Source organism: Pezoporus wallicus, unplaced genomic scaffold (genome assembly GCF_028554395.1).
Source record: "Pezoporus wallicus isolate ANWC-B61680 ecotype Strahan unplaced genomic scaffold, APGP_CSIRO_Pwel_v1 contig_161, whole genome shotgun sequence".
Taxonomy (NCBI): Eukaryota; Metazoa; Chordata; class Aves; order Psittaciformes; family Psittacidae; genus Pezoporus; species Pezoporus wallicus.
In genome coordinates, this window is record NW_026642654.1 from 345,925 (window position 1) to 363,723 (window position 17,799).

Sequence of the window (17,799 nt, forward strand, 5' to 3'; positions counted from 1 at the left end):
CTTCAGTTTTGCCTCCAACTTTTTCACTGTACCCACTGAACTGACATTGTTGCACTCGTGCCTTCTATGGCTTTGTCTACCATGCGTGTCATTGCTACAGCCAATTAAAAGCAGTTGCAGCCCTGCTTAGGGCTGGCTTCCTCCTTCCTTTTGAAGCAGTTTTCTTTGACTGGTCTTAACGCATAAGCTGGGAAAGTGCCTTCTTTCCTCCTTTTCAGATGTTTTTGTTTCTTTGTTTTAATTTCACATCTTTGGCTGAATAGATGTTTCCAGTATGTTCTTTAGGAAAATGAAAGGGAAATTGAAGCTTGCACAACTTTTTATTAGTGAAAGAAACTCAGGCCATGGTTCTTATTTGACTGCATTACCATTGCGTGCCTATTTGACTCCATTTCTTCTCCCTGTTCAGAAAAGCCAAGTAACATGATTAAAGTCCTTTTCCAACTCAAAGACTTTGACAGCAAACAAAGATGGATCACTTACCAGCCAAATAAATCATGTACAGGAAACCAAGGCAAGTGTTAAACATACTTACTAGGGGAATCAGTTAAGAATGGTATGCTGAAGATCTGCAGTTCATTAACACCAGTTCCATGTACTGAAACAAGAGATTGAAAAGCTATTAGATAATTAGTAAAAATCTATAAAGCTGCATTCCTCAAATCAGCCACAAATGCCGAAAGGAAATGCCGGACTGCCAGGCCAGACATCAACTTGTCAAGGAATTAATCATCTTGTTTAATGGCAAATACCTGGCCACGTGGGCAGCTGTGCAATGAGCCCAATAGCCTAACAAATGAAACACTCATCTCTCATTACTGGTTACTGTCATGCTTTGCCAGGCATGCAGCTATCATGCTTCTCAGTTTCCTCAACAATAGGCAAAGCAAGATTGGAAGTTTATCAGCTTCACATGTGTTCACGGGAAGTAGCTAGTGCACAAGGGCCTCAGACAGGAGGGAAAATGGGAAAGGTTTGTGAATTACACAAATACATTATTAATACATCTCCTGTACATCAGCAGATGAACATTGGGATTTGGAGCAAATGTGCCTTCAAGCCTATAAGTAACCAAGCCACAGGTTGCAAGATCACCTCAGTCTGTAAATTGGCTTCATTACAGCTGAGCAAGAGGGTCGCAGCCAGAAGCAGGGCCTCGTGTCAAGACTCAGTGCCTGGGGAACATGTCCTGGCTCTGCATTTCATTAGCCATGAATGCCTGAAATGGAGACCTGTGCTTTCGTCTCTGCCCCATCAAACATCCTCTCGCCTGCATCTGCACAGTGCTCACCAGAAACAGCTCCAACAGAGAACTCAGAAACCAGCTAAAAAAAGAAGAGCTGCTCTATGTTGCTTAAACCAACGCAAACCCCCACTACTTTCTGTGTACTTACCCAAAATTCCCATAGTCTCAGAGAGGGGAGGACACAGCCTTGTAATGTTAGGAGCAGGGTGTGTTCTGAACAACACGGTAAGTGCCAATTTTTCCTAGCAGGGAAGACACAGCTCATTCTCTCCCCTTACTTGAAGCTGTCTGAGCAGCTGATAGAAACAAAACCTTGTTTCAGCTACAGTATTCTGAACTTCAGTTGAGGGAAGATGATTAAGGAGTATTAAATACTGCCAAGAGGTCTTCTCGCTGCCCCTCAAACATACTTTTGCTGAGGCAGTTTAAAAGCTTCCTCTTTACATCTCTGACTTGTTCGAAATCACTTGTTTTTTCTATCATATCCGTTGCTGCTGATTAAACACGAGCAGTGTTGGTGTAAGGTACTTCTCTTAGCTTCCACGGGTGAATCCTTAAGTATACTGCTAATACATCAGGTCAAGAACTTATAATTTCTGGGTAATGCTATTAAAACAGTTATTTTGTTGCCTACTTTCTTTTTCAGAAAACTTCAATTTTTCACAATTCAATTAAAAAAAAAAAAGTTTATTTTTTAATTTCAGCTAGAAAACTCTGGTCTGCTTCTATCATGAAACAACCCAAAATGAGACTTTTGCCTCTTTTGAAAAAATCACAATTGTCAAAATCAAACTGTTTTCATGAAACATTTAAACATTAATAAGACTGGATCTTGATCTATAACAAATAAATGGTTCCAATTCCTGGTTATTGGACTTTCTTCCCGAATCTGAATGGAGAACAGCTCCCATCAGACATCTGCAGTAAGTTTGTGTCACACATAAACAGAAAAATATCTTCTCAAGCTTGCAGTAAAATTTCAGATTTTCCATATAGCATCATCATGAGAATCTGTGCTATTTTCATAGACCAATGTTGTAAGGGTATGTAAGGGGTATGTTGTTAAATAAGCCTGTATTAATACTAGAAAAAGGTCTAATATGGTGATGGTTTTCTTCAAAAATAAATGCCAGTAGAGGCCAGACACAGTAACTGCCTTTATTTTGTGGAGGAAAATAAAAAGAAATAGAAAGGAACGGTGTGAAGCAGTGATCTCATAGTCAGTTAAGCAACACTGTCTCCTGAAATGTCTTTTGGCTTATGTTTCCTGGGGAAAAAGAAAAGCAAACTAATTTTGATGAGCTGAAAATAGTGATATTTATTTATGATCCAAGGTATAGATTGCTTGCTTTTTAACAGCTCGGAGATGTATCTGCATTTTATGAGCCGAAAAATCAAGACAGGGAAAAAGCAACTATCAAATCGACATAAAACTAATCACATAACTGCCATTTTTTAACTTCAGAGGAAGGCCCCAATCTCTGATATTTGCACATAACTACCGAGGTACCATCTTACGGCTCCAGGTAGGTAAGACAGACATATTCTCATAAGGAATCAGTATCAGAGCTAGGCACAGAAACACTGAAAATCCTGAGGCTTCAGAGCACAGGATTAGTCAGTGCTGAACTTTAGAAGACAGGCAGGATGAGATAGACAGAAAATGGATAATTTGTGGGATCCATGTTTAAAAAGAAGCTTATCATCCCAACAACAGCATTCAAAGTACCATAGTACCCCCATGGCCCTCTTCTGATTATTAAAGACTTTTCACTCTCTCCACAAAACCTTCTTCTCCCCATAAAGCCAATCAGCACATAATTTTATTAACAATCATCCTGTATTTTGTCTGGAAATTTCTCAAGTGCTATGACACCTTATTGTGCTTTCAAAAGCTAGACTTGTTCAGAATGAATTGGAATTAGGCCCAGGAATGATTAATCTTTCATCCCTGAAGAGGTGGTAATCCAGTGGAAGGACAGTGTGTTTGGATTTGAGCTCCAGTGTCTGGATCTGTGCTTGGGAGAAGAGTGGTCTCCGCTGGGTGTGAAATAAAGCCAAGACAGATAAAGGCCATTTCCTTACCAACTCCTTCTTTGCACTGGGTTTACTACAAACATGTAGGTTTATGCTTTTTGTGCATAGTTTTATCCATTTTATGCTGTTGTGTTTAAATAAGCTTTACTTACTATCTTTGTAGTAATGCTCTGCTCACACCTGAGTTTGTGCCAGGTGTGAGCCATGACCACACTGAGAGACATTTCTGCAAGAGGGGCTCCTTCCTTCCTTTCACTGCTTATTTCTCAGAGGCCGCCTCTCCAGATTAGCCAAGATGAAATACAACTTGCCATTTTACAAGAAGCTCTGTGACTTTGAAAAAACGCTGCGTGAGAGCATCACCTGCACTTATTCATCAGGTGGGTGGAGAAATTTTCCATCCAGCAAAGCCGAGAGGTCTGTGGTTTGAGGCACTCTGCCTAGCGTTCTGCTAGCGGTGACAGATGGTTATTTCTCCAAGGATCAGCGCTAGATGAGAACGCATCACACGCTGTATTACATCGGCAGTTCCTGGAATCATCACAAGGGTGCTGCTCGATGATGGCACGTTTGTCACGGCGCCTGAGATGTGCATTCCTAAAAACTCTTCTCTCTAGACTGGTGAATTTTGCGAAAACGCATCACTCGTGACCACCCCTGTGCATCCCGACCCTCGGGACCTGCTCTCAAATGAACGCTGATGCCTGCGGCTCCACTGCTTTGAACCGCATCGCCTTCGCGATTGCTTCTCCGCGTTCACTCGCCCATAGCAGAGATTCATGCCGAGCACTCGCCCCCTCCTCCACTCCCCCCGGGCTTCGTCCCCCCCAACCCCCTCGCCACCGCGCAACCGCCCTCACGGCCAAACCCTTCGCATCGAGACTCCCGTGAGCACAGCCGTGTCCGCGCCCCCGGTACCCCTCCTTCCGCCGCCGCCCGCCGCGACCAGCGCAGCTCCGGCACCAACTTTCCTTGCGCGGCGGAGCGGAGCGCAGCGCAGCATCCATTCCCCTCCCCAGCCCGGGGAGGGGCGGCCCGGGGTCAGCCATGCTGGGCCCGGCGGTGCGGCTGGCTCTGGGCGCGGGGGAGCTGGGGCTGCCGGCCCGGCTGCCGGCCCTCCTCTGGCCCGCGGTACTGCTGGGGGCTGCGGCGGCCGCGCTCATCGTCCTGCGGAGGCTTAGACGGGGCCGGGCCGCGACGGGGCCCCGCCGCCTCCGCCGGGACAACCAGGGGGCGCGGGGGCAGGAGGATGAGGACGAGGATGGCCCCCGCCGGGCGGCCGGAACGCTACCGGCGCTGCAGCCGGAGGAACAAAAGCGCACGGCGCAGGTAAGGGTGGCGGGGGAGCTGTCGGCCCGGCGGTGTCCCCGGAACGAGCATCCTTCCCTCTCTCCTCCCCAGCATCTTCTCCTGCCTACCTTGCCCTCAACAGCACCGCCGGGCAGCCAGGGGTGCGCGCCCTGCTCCCAGGGGCTACAGCCATCCCATCCCATCCGCACGCTCGGGCAGCTGGTCCTGCCTAGAGATGCAGAGTCCCAAACCTCTTCAGGCGGTTTAGGGGTTAGGGGCTCAGCTTTCATCTCCGAGCCCTGCGGTGGCATCAGGGTTATAGTGTAAGGCAGCAGGTTGCTGGAGCACCTGGCCTGGGATTGCTAGAACTGGCTTTTCTTCCACCACTTTGTCTAGCACAGTAACTCCATATGGGCTTGGTCCTCTCTGCAGAGAGTTAAGAAAACTCTGGTTAGTGTCCATCATGTTAAGGAGGATGAGAGCACGGTATCTTTCCTGTGGTGTTAATACAATATGTTAATAATGTGTATTTACTCTGAATCAAAGCTTTGTTATTATTGCATTAATGAGATGTAGTAACTGTGTGCCGATGACCATGGCCACCTTGTTGAATCTATGTTGTGAGTTTGATGTGATGCACACCAATGGTGTTTCCATATGACATTGTAATGACTGTCTCACTTTGACTTTCTGTAAGCTGTCTGTAGTGGCAAATCTCAGCATACAAAACAATTTCACCAAGGTACTGCAATATGGAAACAGGAGAACACACTGGATATAAGTATGTGCTTAACATTAATACATCAAGCATTTCTGAACAATGTTATCTGTTACTAGTATCTCCCAGGTCTCATTTCTGAGAAAGACATACAAACTGGATTTCTAGGTGGGCTATAAAATAAGTGGGTTTGTTCTTCATGAACACATATGTATCAGGCTTTCCATCCTGACACTAGCTTTCAGGGGTTTATTATTTTGTCATGGAAGTTTTAACTTTTAGTTGAATTATATTTTAATAAGGTATTCCATTTTAGGGTATTTTGTCTTTCATCAGTAAGAGCAGAATCTTGGCCTGACAGCATAGGTATCCCTGAATTAGTAAAAAAACAAATCAAACAGCAATCCAAACAGAACTGCCCATGCCAAAGGATGAAGAGGGATTTCAGTAACAATCTTTCTAATCATCAATAACAGTAACAATCTTTCTAATCATCAATACTAGATGACTTGACTTGGCTGCATAAGTTAAAGTCTTGCAGAACCACCAGTCACTGGAGGCAGTATAGGACAGAATGGGGTGGACACCCCCACTTCTGTCAGAGACAGGCCTGGTGCTGTAACGGTGGTGGGGTTATTAGTTCAAGCTGAAGACATTGGTTTGAACAGATATTTTCTGGTGACAGATGCTGTAACTCACAGGCCTGAATAACAAAAAAAAAAAAGAAAAGGAGGAAGAGAATAACTGAAGGGATAAATTTGTTTACAGTCGTCCACAGTTTCTATCATTAATGTTGCTTTTCGTGGCTCTGAGTGATTCCTATTCTTTAGCGGCTGCATTTACACAGAGTAGCATCATCCTGTATATGAGACCCACTTATTATTTTGCAAGTGCAGAGGAGGCGAAATAATGGTCCTAAGGAAGTAGCAAATGAGAAGACGATGATGAAGAAAAATAACTTAAAGGTCTTAAAGAAAGATAACCTGGGGAAAACATCTTACATGCTGAAATGAAAAACTCAGGCTTGTCTTCCCATGGCAGTACCCTGCCCCTTCTCTTTTCTATTTGTCTCTTTTGTTTTCTTTTCCCTACCCCCTTCTCCACTGCTTTTTGTCATTTCCCATCATGTTATCTCTGTCTTTGGAACATCATATCCTTGAGGCAAAAACTTTATCTCCTTACGTAAGTGTAAAATGATGCATGCTACTTTGGCACTTAGCTGATGCAAGGATGCCAGAACAGCAGAACACCTTTAATATGCCAAAATTTGCATATGAAAATCTCTACCAAGGCAGCATCAGGGATATTACTAGTAACAAAGTCTTACATCCATAGACGGCCAATGCTATAAGCTGGGCTGCACAGGTATTACAGGATGGGAGCCCCTCTTTGCTGTCTGTCTCCTGAGGTATGAAGCCAAGAGACAAATCGCCTCCAGTGCTCAGGTGTGTTGATACATCCCAGCAGCCAAACATCTGCATATCCTGGAGTGATGGATAAGTCAAGATCTTAATTAAAAGAAACTAGGCAGTTAGTTATTTTTTCAGTTTGGGAATGCATGTTTGCCGGTGATTCCCAGCTGCTGCCCCGTGGGTGGGCTGTGAGACTCCCGGGAATTGCTCTTACAGGGCTGCAGTTTCTCTGATGTAGGACTGATCTCCTTTCTTCTGCCTGCCCTATTCCCCTTAGCTATGGGCAGCCAGTGCCTGCTCAGGGTGCATTCACTGGAGGGCGCAGTTGACCTTAGCTCTTCGGGCTCCTTGCGAGGCTGAAGGTCCAGCCCTGCCACAGCCCAGCCCTGCCAGCCACCTCCATGCAATCCTGCCCAGGTCCAAGTCACTAAATGCAGCAGTGCACAGCTATGTCAGTCTCTCCCCGTGCCAGTACTGCCGGCAGGCAGCTTTCAGGCTTTTAATCTCACGACATGTTTGTTAACTTAATACACATCTGTGTATAACAGACTAACAGGATGATTACTTGTCTCAGAGCAGGTTGTAAGATCCAGTCAGAATTGTTTTCACAGCCCCTGTCAAAGAAGTCTGTTGAATTAACTCTGTTTAAATGGATGCACACAATAATACAAGCACATTTTGAATGTGATCTTATGTGCATCACACATAACAAGTTACATTCTGTCGTCACACACACACTAAATCTCTAGAAATGATGCTGGAGGGTGTTTAGCCTTTTTCAGGATAACCTTTTCCCTAATGAAGAGCCTTCTAGGAAATTGCTAACGATTTGCTGGAAGCCAACAGATGTGAGCAAGACTGCTGTTGAGTTTTGGGATTCATGTTTATTCAAAGTTTTTGGGTTGCTCTGGAATTTGGTCAGTTCCAAACAAGCTTTTTGCACAAGTGCTGGGATATCACCTTCCTTAGGCAACTTATAAAATATGTATTATCTACTGAATCCAAAAGGAAAAGTTTCTGCTTTTCACAAGTGTCTTTATAAACTGGAGATAACTTTCTGCCGCTTGCAGGGATTGCTTAACAGGACCAGATCTATGCAAACATATGCAGGCAGACCTTTCTTTTCCTCCCCTTTCATGTTATGCAGTATTCTTCATGCCAGTGCAACACAATTGCACAATTACTTTCATATAGTTCTCTTGGATGAAAATTGATTTTGTAAGTATCCTGAAAGGCGTTGGAGTTTGGTAATTGCCTCCTCTAAAATGGAGCCTTGATCTCTCGTTGTAATGCTGCTCTAATTAATTAGAATACCAAAATCCCAGGAAACTGATTTCTTCATCCCTCCTTGCAAGAGTGGTTTTAATCCATTCACCCTGTGAATTCTCTTCTGCCTTTCCCCAGATGTCTCATGAAATGATAACAGGAGCTGAGCTGAGGCAGGTACCCTTCAGCTCCCTGTATTTATGGCTGTTGTACACGGCCTCTTGCATATCCTGGACAGGCTGGCCAGCAGGAGGATGTGTAACGTAGGTAGCAGCATCTTACGTCTGCTTCTCTAATTTTCTCTTGAAATTATCTTCGGCTATGAATGGCTACAACTGCAGTTCTGGCTCCTGCTTCTTGCCATCAGCCTGTGTTACCTGTTAGTGCTCAGGGGCTTCCTACAGGCAATTTCATCCCTGGGAATATGTGCAGGGGAACAGGTTTTCTGTGCTGATGGCGCAGATCCTTTTCTGCAAAGTTCTTTGAGCATGCGTTTGGTAGGAGTAGCTCCTCTTTCTTTCCCCCAGCAGGGGCCTTAAACAAAGGGAAAAATTTCATGTATTTCCAGTGCATATTTCCCATATAACTGTCTATTCATTGTGTATGTTTCCCATGTAATTTTCTATTTGAACAAACTCTTCTTTCCTACTGAGAATACATTTGTCTGAAGTGATTTTGCCAGGGAACTTTGTATTAATGTATATATAATATATATATATATGAAATATATCATGTACATATAATAGCTATTAATAAGATTATTAATATTTACAATATTGATCACAAACCAAGATCCTCATCTCTTTTCTCTCCCCTTTGGAGGTACACATGTGTAGCATTGTAAGCAAGCGTGGCCCAAAGATGTTCCTTTATGTTCTTCTGCCATGCACGAAGAGCCTCTCAGCCTTTGCTAACAAACCCAATATGTTTTTGTGGGTTCACATTGTCACCTTAGCAGAAATTGCCATTGTGTTATCCTTTCTTCAGCTATTAGGACTGAACGAGTAATTTTCATAGAATCACAGAATGGTTTGGGTTGGAAGGAACCTTAAAGCTCATCCGGTTCCAACCCTCCTGCTATGGGCAGGGACACCTTCCACTAGACCAGGTTGCTCAAAGCCCTGTCCAACCTGGCATGGGGCAGCCACAGCTTCTCATGGCAACCTGTGCCAGTGCCTCACCACCGTCACAGGGAATATTTTTTGCCTAATATCTAACCTAAATCTGCCCTCTTTCAGCTTAAAACCATTTCCCCTTTTCCTGTCACTGCATGCCCTTGTAAAAAGTCCTTCTCCAACTTTCTTTGAAGCTACACCTTCCTGTGTCTCTGGTGGACTCTTGCTCTGCTTAAACCCCATCCCGTCTCCTCTGACGGATGCAGGCTTGTCTTTTTTCCATTCACCTGGATTACATTGGTTTAGGAAATAACTGATAAGTGCATCAGAAGCACAGGACCATGTGGTAGAGCCAGATTGGCCAGGATGTCTGCTTCCATTTGTGAAAACCTGATTCAGAATTAATGCAACTCAGTGCTGCTTTATTTCCCAACAGTTTTGTCATGCAGATTGCTCATTGTCTGCTGATGGAGCAATACAAGCTGTTGGCTGGCCGCAGCAGTGCTCTGGTTTGCTTACCCTGTGGCTGAGCCTTTGTGTCTGTGTGCAGGGGAGAAAGCCCAGCTTCAGAGAGCAAACACCAGACTGTAAGCGGTATTGCAAATATCCAAGTCATCCCTAGTGCAGGGCACAAAGACCAGTTCTTCCAGAGGATGCTGAAAGAGGGGAAGACTTCTTGCTCAGTTTTCAGCTTGTTGAAGGTCTACTGAGAAAGCTGAAGAGTGCAGTGTTACCTTGTTCAATAGCAATATAGCATATTTCAGGGAGGTTATTTAGTACCCTGCTTAAAGGTTCTTTTCTTCTTGTTCTTTTCTTTCTCCTCCCCCCTTTTTGTTTTTTAATTTAGTGCATGTTGGTGTTGCTTTTCCTGTACCAGTGTAGCCTTTTGTCCTAAGCCCACCATTAATCTTGTGATGTAACAAAAAGGGGGAAAAAAATGTTTTTTTGCACTGGAAATGAGCACTAGGAAACAATTTAATTTAAGTATTTCTTAAATCTGGAAATGGTTTTGTGTTCACAGACCCCCTGCCAGAATGGGGCAGTTTTGCTTCCTTTCATTTCCAGTGTTCAAGCCACTTAATTCGTGTTTTCTGAAAGTGGTAGCTGAAAACAATTTTCTGAGTCTTTATTCATGTTCTTGAACAAATTCCCTGATTTCCAATGTGTGAAGCATATAATAGCTCCCCTTGGGTTTCACACACTGAGTTTATTTTGTCCTAGTATCCCTCTACTGGGGAAAGCTTTGCATGCCTTCTTACGGAAGGCAATTTTAAGCACATTCCCCATGTGGGACAAGGGGCAGTTAGTGAACCCGAAGCTAATGTTCACATTATTTTTAATTAATCCTGTAAGCAGTTGGTAGCACTGAGATTTGAGAGCAGGCTTCCTGATCTGACAGACACTTACAGAGGGGTTTGGTTTTGTAAAAATGACTAGTCTCATGAAGCTATTGAAATGCATAGGTAAGTGTCTAGAGGTACAGTTTTATGGCTTTGAATACAGGGCTTATATGTTCATGATTAAACCCAGTATTTTTTAATATTTGAAGACCTGTCACTTTGTCTTCTTTCTCTGTGACTATGTAGAACTGCATTAACAGTGTAAAATAAATGCTAGCTCAAGAGAATAAAGGTTTCGGAGCAATCGTTAGGAATATAACCTCAGGTTACACAGAAAGGAAAAAAAAGGCAGGGGATGGGGGGGAAATCCTGTTCCACTGGGTCATGAGCAAATGGCCATGAACTAAAAATAATCTTCCTATTGTTCCACAGAATGTGAGTAGAAATTAATATGCTAAGTCCGAATCCACTAAAAGTACTCATGCTGTTTCTCTGCATGTATTTAATGTATTTGGAATTGCATTGATGATTTTATACACTCACTTAATGTGCTGTATCTAGATGTATTCTCCCTGTACAAACCTACATTTTTCATGAAGAAAAATCTACCCTGACAAAAATTAATTTCTCTTTAATGAGTCTATTATATTAAGTGCAATAAAATCATGAAAATTCCCTTTCCCTTTTCAGAATGGCCAAAAGGCATGGTAAAGAGGCATGACTAATCCCGCATCCTAAGGGCTTTGAACGGGAAGAATGGGGTAGGATGGAGTTCCTCAGCCATACAACCAGTTTACTGCCTGAAAAGGGGTTGGATAAAGGCAGGATTTAATACAAAAGGTCAGGCAAGAATAATCCCTTTCCATTGAAAGGAAACTGAACTCGGTAAAAATACTTGGTGATGAAAGGAAAGGAGTTGCTGCTATGGTGGAGAAGCAACAGATATTTCAGGTTTGAAAGAAGAGCATCACCAGAGTGGTGGGCTATTTGGTGATCATCAGTCAGTGGTGGTTTGTTTTTTTCTTGCACTCAGCTGCTCATTAGGAAGGATGCAACAAGGTTCAGGAGTCCCAGGTGGGTACTTAGGGCTGAATAGCCAGTCAGTCATCATGAAGACTCCTGGGATATAGTAAATGGCTGTCAACATTCTATTTTTATCCTCTTAGTCAGTGATGGAGAGAGAGAGGGTTGTTTGCCTAGCAGATGAAATATCATTTAAGTAGCGAATGTTGTGCTTGTCTGGTAAAAGCATACAGCAGTCAGACTGGCAAAGCACTAAAGTGCTGCAATTTTTCTAGCTTCTCCTTTGCTGTCATTTATATGGAGAGAAGGTCCAGAAACGTGATCTTGCCCCACTGAGACAAGTCTGTCAGAGCAAATAGAGTTTGCATCTTCCCTAATTCTCTGTTGCACTCAACATTTTCCCTCTGGAGCTCTCCCTGCCTCTGTGAGGGCTCTGTATAGCCCCCGGGCCCTGCTCACTTACAGCAGCCTGGGGGAGGAAGACAGTTGCATGTCCTTAATAAAGATGCCTCCTGCTCTCTGCATGTAGTCCCTCATGCTTGCAGAAGCATCTTGACATAAAAAGAGGCTAACAGGAGATCAGATGTCTCTTATCCTCTGTGTGTGTCTGAAAGAAGGCAAAAAACATCCTTCTCTTTGCCTCATAAGTTGGCACTGCTGTTTCTGTTTCTAATGGCAGTCTTGCTGAAGGTGCCTTAATTTGGGAGGTCTATTTGCAAAGAATGGTAAAAGAAAATGGTGAAGATTGCATTATGGGAACAGGGAAATCACCAGGGTTTGTTGAGATTAAAAGGAATATTGTGCTTACATGTTGTGTGGTTTCCCCCAGTCATCCCTTCCTGCACTCATCCCATAAAATTCATTTTTCCTGAAGCCCTGTGTCATATATTGAAAAATTACCTCCTCAACATTTTACATTGCATAGGAATTGTTGTTCACTAAAACATGATCTATTTGTATTTTCACACATTTAAGTGGACAGAAGCATATCCTGAGAAAGAAAGAATAGTGTAAGGTCAAGATCTACCATATCTAAGTGGTTCAAATTTTCAGCAAAATTCCCCTGGGTTTGTATTTTATGTCTCATGTCCTGTGTGAGAGGCTACTTCTCTCCCTGCTGCCGGCAGAGTGGTATTTTTCCCTTGAGCAGAGCAGGATATGGAAAATGGTCTGTTTTGTAGTTGATTGTGTGGAGTGCCTCTAGTAAATGAACCTGAGAATCTCAGAAGAGAAATGACTGCCTGTGGAAAAAAAAACAAAGATGGCCTTGCTAACTATTAGAAAGTGTTGCTGGATTTTAACACAGAAGTCATTATTTTGCTAGTGAATGTCCAGAAGAACATAATTATAAACAATTACATTGTTTACAGTTGACAGCTAAGGGAGATGAAAGAGATGAGGACAACTTGGTTTAAGCTTATAATTTGAAGATGGTGGTATTACTGGTGTAATCAGGCAGGGATTTCATCTCCTGCTACTGTGATATTTTACTAGAAGACCCACAATCGGTGTTGTCTGTGTATTCACAGTGGTATGTTGCAAAGTCCGCAATTTTGGGTCTTCCCCTCTGAATAGTTGTGGTGCATCAGTTGAACACCATCCTGCTAGATTCATGCTATGCCCTTGTCCACCATGAGCTTGTAAGTGGTCTGAGTTCCCAAGCAAGCATCTCCAGGGACAAAGCATTTTCCAGCATATATGTCCCTGTCATGCTGTCTTTAAGATGCTCTTTAAATCAGATCCTTCTGAGATTAGTGAAAAAAATAGCTCCAAAATCTCCACAATACCAAAGAACTAAGCATTAACAGGCTAAAGGACTGCAGCCCCACTGGGTTTACTAGGGATAGGCATGGCCAGTCACCTACAGGATTTTATTTGCTGGTAACTAATCATCGCAAACATCAGCAGAGATTTTTTTTTGGTGTCTAAGAAATAACTGGTTCATCTCTTGGAAAAAGCTGTTTCAAGCCCTGAAGATGTTGCAAGGTGCCTTTGGGATAACACATAAAAATGTATTGCTTTGTGGAAAAGTTTCCTTGTGTCCCTTGTGGCTGTTGGAGAGCTGTAATCTCACTCATCCCAAGGTGGCTCTGAGCCTTTGCCTCTCACATCTGGGTCTCCTAAAGGGATGTGGCCATCCAGTGAGATATTAAAAGAAAAAGAATCAGGTTCTAGCTTCCCTGATTTACTGCGCAGTGTTTGTGGAGTGTGCTGATCTCTATCTCTCTTTTCATTAATTGTACGTTATTTTTCAGCCCTACAGTGGCATTTTTGACAGTGTAGAGCGGGTACCACTCCTCTGCAGCTGAATCAGAGCAGATTTCGCCTTCTAGAGTGTGTGTGGCTAAACTCTGCCACAGCATCTTGAGGACAGAGATGACTTGTGAGGGTTGGGAGGAGGAGCAGATGGTGGAAAGCATCAGCAGTCTTCCCTTCCCCAAGAGGACTGAGGGCACCTGAAGCCCCTTCATCACAAACCTGTGAGAGGGTGCCTCCTGATGCTGAGGGGCAGCTCTGGGCTGCAGCCAGGGGTTTTGCTCCCTGCAGGGCTGTCTTCACCTACCAGGCATTGGGGCTCTCTGTCCTCCGCTGGCAAAGGTGGATGGATCAGTGTCAGTCTTGGTCAGGCTCCCTGCTGCAAGCTTTGGGTTCAGCTTGGCAGTGCAATAGGTTTAATGGAACTGAAGGAAACCTGAGCAGCACTGAACAGGGGTTGCATTGCACAAGGAAGGCAACCCAGGCAAGGGACAGGAGTGCCATACATTCAGCAAAATGCTCCTGTGTGTGTCAGGCAGAAAGAGGCACCTGCAAGAGGGAGGTCTGCTTTCTTTTGGATGCTGCCGCTTGTGTAGCATGCAGTGGCTCTTGCTGGCACAGTCCTTGCTGTCTCAGCTGCAGATTTACACCCTCCCCCCCCCGCAGCTGGAGGTTGGTGGCTGCCACTGAATTCTTAGACAGCCAAGACATGAATCAAACTGTAATGTGAAAAGTCCTTAAAGTTTCATGGTTTACTTCACAGGATCTAGGTAGGATGTAAGCTGTTCTTTTATTTGTTTAGCTCTGGGCCACAAATTCTAACCCAGATTTGTACTGGAACTTATTTAGCTATGTCTTTCAGCTTATCATACATATCATGTGAAGGTACTGAAATAATTGTATTTATATGTATATTTACACATATACACACATGCACATATATAGTCTGTAATGCATTTTTACTGTCCATGTTCTAGGTTCCAGTGAATGGCAAAATTATATCATCAGTCAACATCAAAGAGAAAAAGCTTGTCAAGGTACTAGCAAGAGTTTTGGAGTTAATATATTGTCTTTCAAGAGACTTGTTTTAAGAATATTTCCTATTTGGCAGTCCTTTGTAAAGATAATTTGTAAAAATAAGTTGTGGCACTTAAGAGGTGACTTAGGAACAGGAGACCAAGTAACTGTCTGGTACAGTCACACTGTGGTGCTTGTCACTGCCACCACAAGTTGGACGGTCTCATGGTCCATGCGTGAGCTGGGATCTCCTGTATTTCAGTTCCAGCTCTGACAGGGACATTTCCTTGGGTCTGGGCAAGGGTTTTATCTTGGGCATTGAGCACTTGTACTGTCATGGAGGAAAGTGTCTGTGCTTTACAGATACTTCTAAGTGAGGAGCAGCCCCCCACCCTGGGCAGGGAAGTGTGCTCCTGATAGGGGTATTCTGCCCTGGAAAAGTCAAGAACCACTTGCTAGAATGTTAAAGCTAGAATATTCAAAATTGAAGGCTTAAGGTTAGCTCTACTGCTTCATCAAGACATATGAAAATCACCTCAGCCACTGCTGTGCCCTTTCAGATTAGTGTAAACTACAGACATCTTCATTTAAAAAAGTCTGTTCCATGGGGGCTTTTTTGGTTAAGCATAGGCTGGGTCTTAACACTTGATTTCAGCATTGCTGGTTGTAAAGGGGGTAAATCATTTTAAGGTTTCCTCCTTTATAGGATGAAAATTAATTTTCAGGAATGATGAATGCAAATCTTATTATAGAGCAGGTACCTGAATTAAAATCTAAGCTTCCTAGACTAGCAGATAGGACAAATTTGTAGGCCAAAAGCTGCAGCATTCATTTGTTTGGAGTTTGCAAAGATATCGGATCAGGAAGACTTTTGCACCCCCCTAAAGATTCCAGTGACAACTGCTCTCCGAGTACCACTGTGTGGTCTCTGTTTCAAAACTATGACCCTGACTCTTTTCCTTCATGATGAAATGTAACAAATACCTGGTTTATCTTTCTGGTTTACCTCCTGTATACTGTAGCCTAGGAAGAAGAGGAAAGCCCAGTGCTCAGATAGGAAGGTGCCAAAAGACCTGCTTTCTGCAGAAAAAGACAAACTGCAAGAGGAGGAAGGTAACAAAAGATCTGGTACTTCTGTTATCTGATTTATATTAACAAATAATAACATGGGATGAAATATTTCAAAAGGGAAGTCTTCTCCACTATTCTAGTATTCTGCGTTATTGGGGAAAAATGCCAGTTTGAGAGGTAATTATATCTATTAAGTCCAGATTAATAGGGCTTTGAGCAACCTGGCCTAGTGGAAGGTGTCCCTGCCCATGGCAGGGGATTGGAACTAGACGAGTTTTATGGTCCCTTCCAACCCAAACCATTCTATGATACAATTCTATGTTCTGCTCCTTACTATGTATAACTAGGACAGGGACCACGTGTTTTCCTGTAAGAACTTCTCAGGTTCTTACCACATTCACAGGGATGGCCCATCTGCAGATGAGGAAGCATCTCTGAAGTGGCCAGAGGTCCACTGAGTAGCAGAGTCCTGTCTTCATGCTCTTACTTAATCCTGTGGCCTCTGCCATGCTGATGCACAGCTGAAGCTGTGGTCTTCCCAGGCAATGTTTTGTGGTGCCCATGATGGAAGCTGGTAAAGGCACTGGGGTAATATATAGCCAATTTCTAGCATGCCCATGAAACAAAGTCAAGATCTTTGCTTGCAAGCAAATCTGCAAAGCAATCTGGCAGGGGCTAGCAAGGCTTGGGCAGCTAGAATTTCACTGGAAAATATATTGCATCCTACGAGCGCCTCTCTGTCTCCACCCATCAAGGGTCATACTGTAAAAAAGAAACTCTAAGCTTTTCTGGACTTAAAAGATTATAATGTGATTCGTGGGGTCATGAGATCAAAAGAAGCCCTCACTGCTGTTGGACCAGAGTCCTCCCTGTGGGCCCTTATGCCTGGAGCAGAGTGCCTACAAGGCTGCCTGAAGAGAATTGGAAGCAGAAAAGCCTTTTCTTCAAACAGATGTTTAGTTTTGAACAGATGAGCCAGCTGAACTGTTTCACACTTATTTGGGGGTACTTTGGAGAAACAAAGAGTTTGCCTCGATGAAATCCAGGGACTTTGTTTTTCTTGTTATTAACCATTTGTGCCAGTCCCTCTGCTGACTTTTTGGGTCATGGAGAGCATGGATGGAGGCAGAACCTGGCCCATTCAGTATGAACGAATATGTGCTGAAATCAGATGTGTGGCAGAGGGTCTCCACATCGCAGAACAAGTCTGAGGGTATGTTCAGGGCTACAGAAAGCCAGTAAATTGAAGCCTTATTTGATGATTAAGATTTTCTCTGCTGTCAGATGTACAAGGCGGTGGATGCTCTGCTGTGACATCTCCCCTAAGGGAACGGGTGTCACGTCAGGCTGACAGAAAGGACAGAAGAATATGTGCAGTGACATGAGTCAGGACATATGACAGACAGGTTTGTGATGGGGATTTCTTATGTAACTGGTTTCTGCAGAGACAACAAAGGCTGCACGCAGGGAAGATGCTGCATGAGGCCGTGCTAGCACTCTCTGCCCTGATGCCGCTTTTACAGCCAGTATCAGAAACTACCAGATAGCTGTTTACCTTCGTGCTAAGCAATAAAGGCAGTAAAGGAAATTTCTTGTTTGCTTAAAAATGAACTTTGCTTTGTGTTGTAGGAGTTTGGCAGACCAAGATCAGCAGCAGAGAAAAGAGACACTTAAGAAAGGAAAGGCTGAAACAAAAAGGTAAATGTACAGGCTTAGTTTACACATCTACCCTGGCTGAGCTGGTCACCCCTTCTCAGTTTCCAACATCTTTCTTTTCTCTATTCGTCATTCGGCAGCAAAATCTTCACATTCATGTAGGCTCTTAACTTAGGAAAAAGCAACTTTGGGAGCTCTTACTTGGGAGCTTGCCTTTTACTCCAGGCTTTCATTAAAACACATAGTATTACCCATAGGACTTTGAAAGCAAATAAATGTCTGTTAGATCTGAGATCTGCTAAAGGCTTGTTGTAATGTGGATTACTTACTTCTGCATGACTTGAGAGAAGTT

General features: G+C 43.6%; 1 protein-coding gene and 1 long non-coding RNA gene across 4 annotated transcripts in view; one reads left to right on the forward strand and one right to left on the reverse strand.

The window, feature by feature from the left end:
* Window positions 1-301: 301 nt before the first annotated feature.
* LOC130611216 (uncharacterized) lies at window positions 302-785 on the reverse strand. Its single transcript, XR_008975194.1, has 2 exons — window positions 536-785; window positions 302-401 (listed from the first exon to the last, which is right to left on the reverse strand). It is a non-coding gene; the product is annotated as an uncharacterized LOC130611216 (long non-coding RNA).
* A 3,115-nt stretch (window positions 786-3,900) lies between these two features.
* Window positions 3,901-17,799, forward strand: part of LOC130611210 (protein LYRIC-like) — a 28,315-nt gene continuing 14,416 nt past the window's right edge. The window contains exons 1-4 of one of the 3 annotated variants that reach the window (XM_057431763.1): window positions 3,901-4,612; window positions 14,681-14,740; window positions 15,743-15,833; window positions 17,421-17,489. In XM_057431763.1, coding sequence (XP_057287746.1) covers window positions 4,331-4,612; window positions 14,681-14,740; window positions 15,743-15,833; window positions 17,421-17,489 — 502 coding nt within the window. In that variant the 5' untranslated portion in view covers window positions 3,901-4,330. The remainder of the gene's footprint in view (window positions 4,613-14,680; window positions 14,741-15,742; window positions 15,834-17,420; window positions 17,490-17,799) is intronic. The other 2 variants (XM_057431761.1, XM_057431762.1) reach the window with 2 other exon arrangements.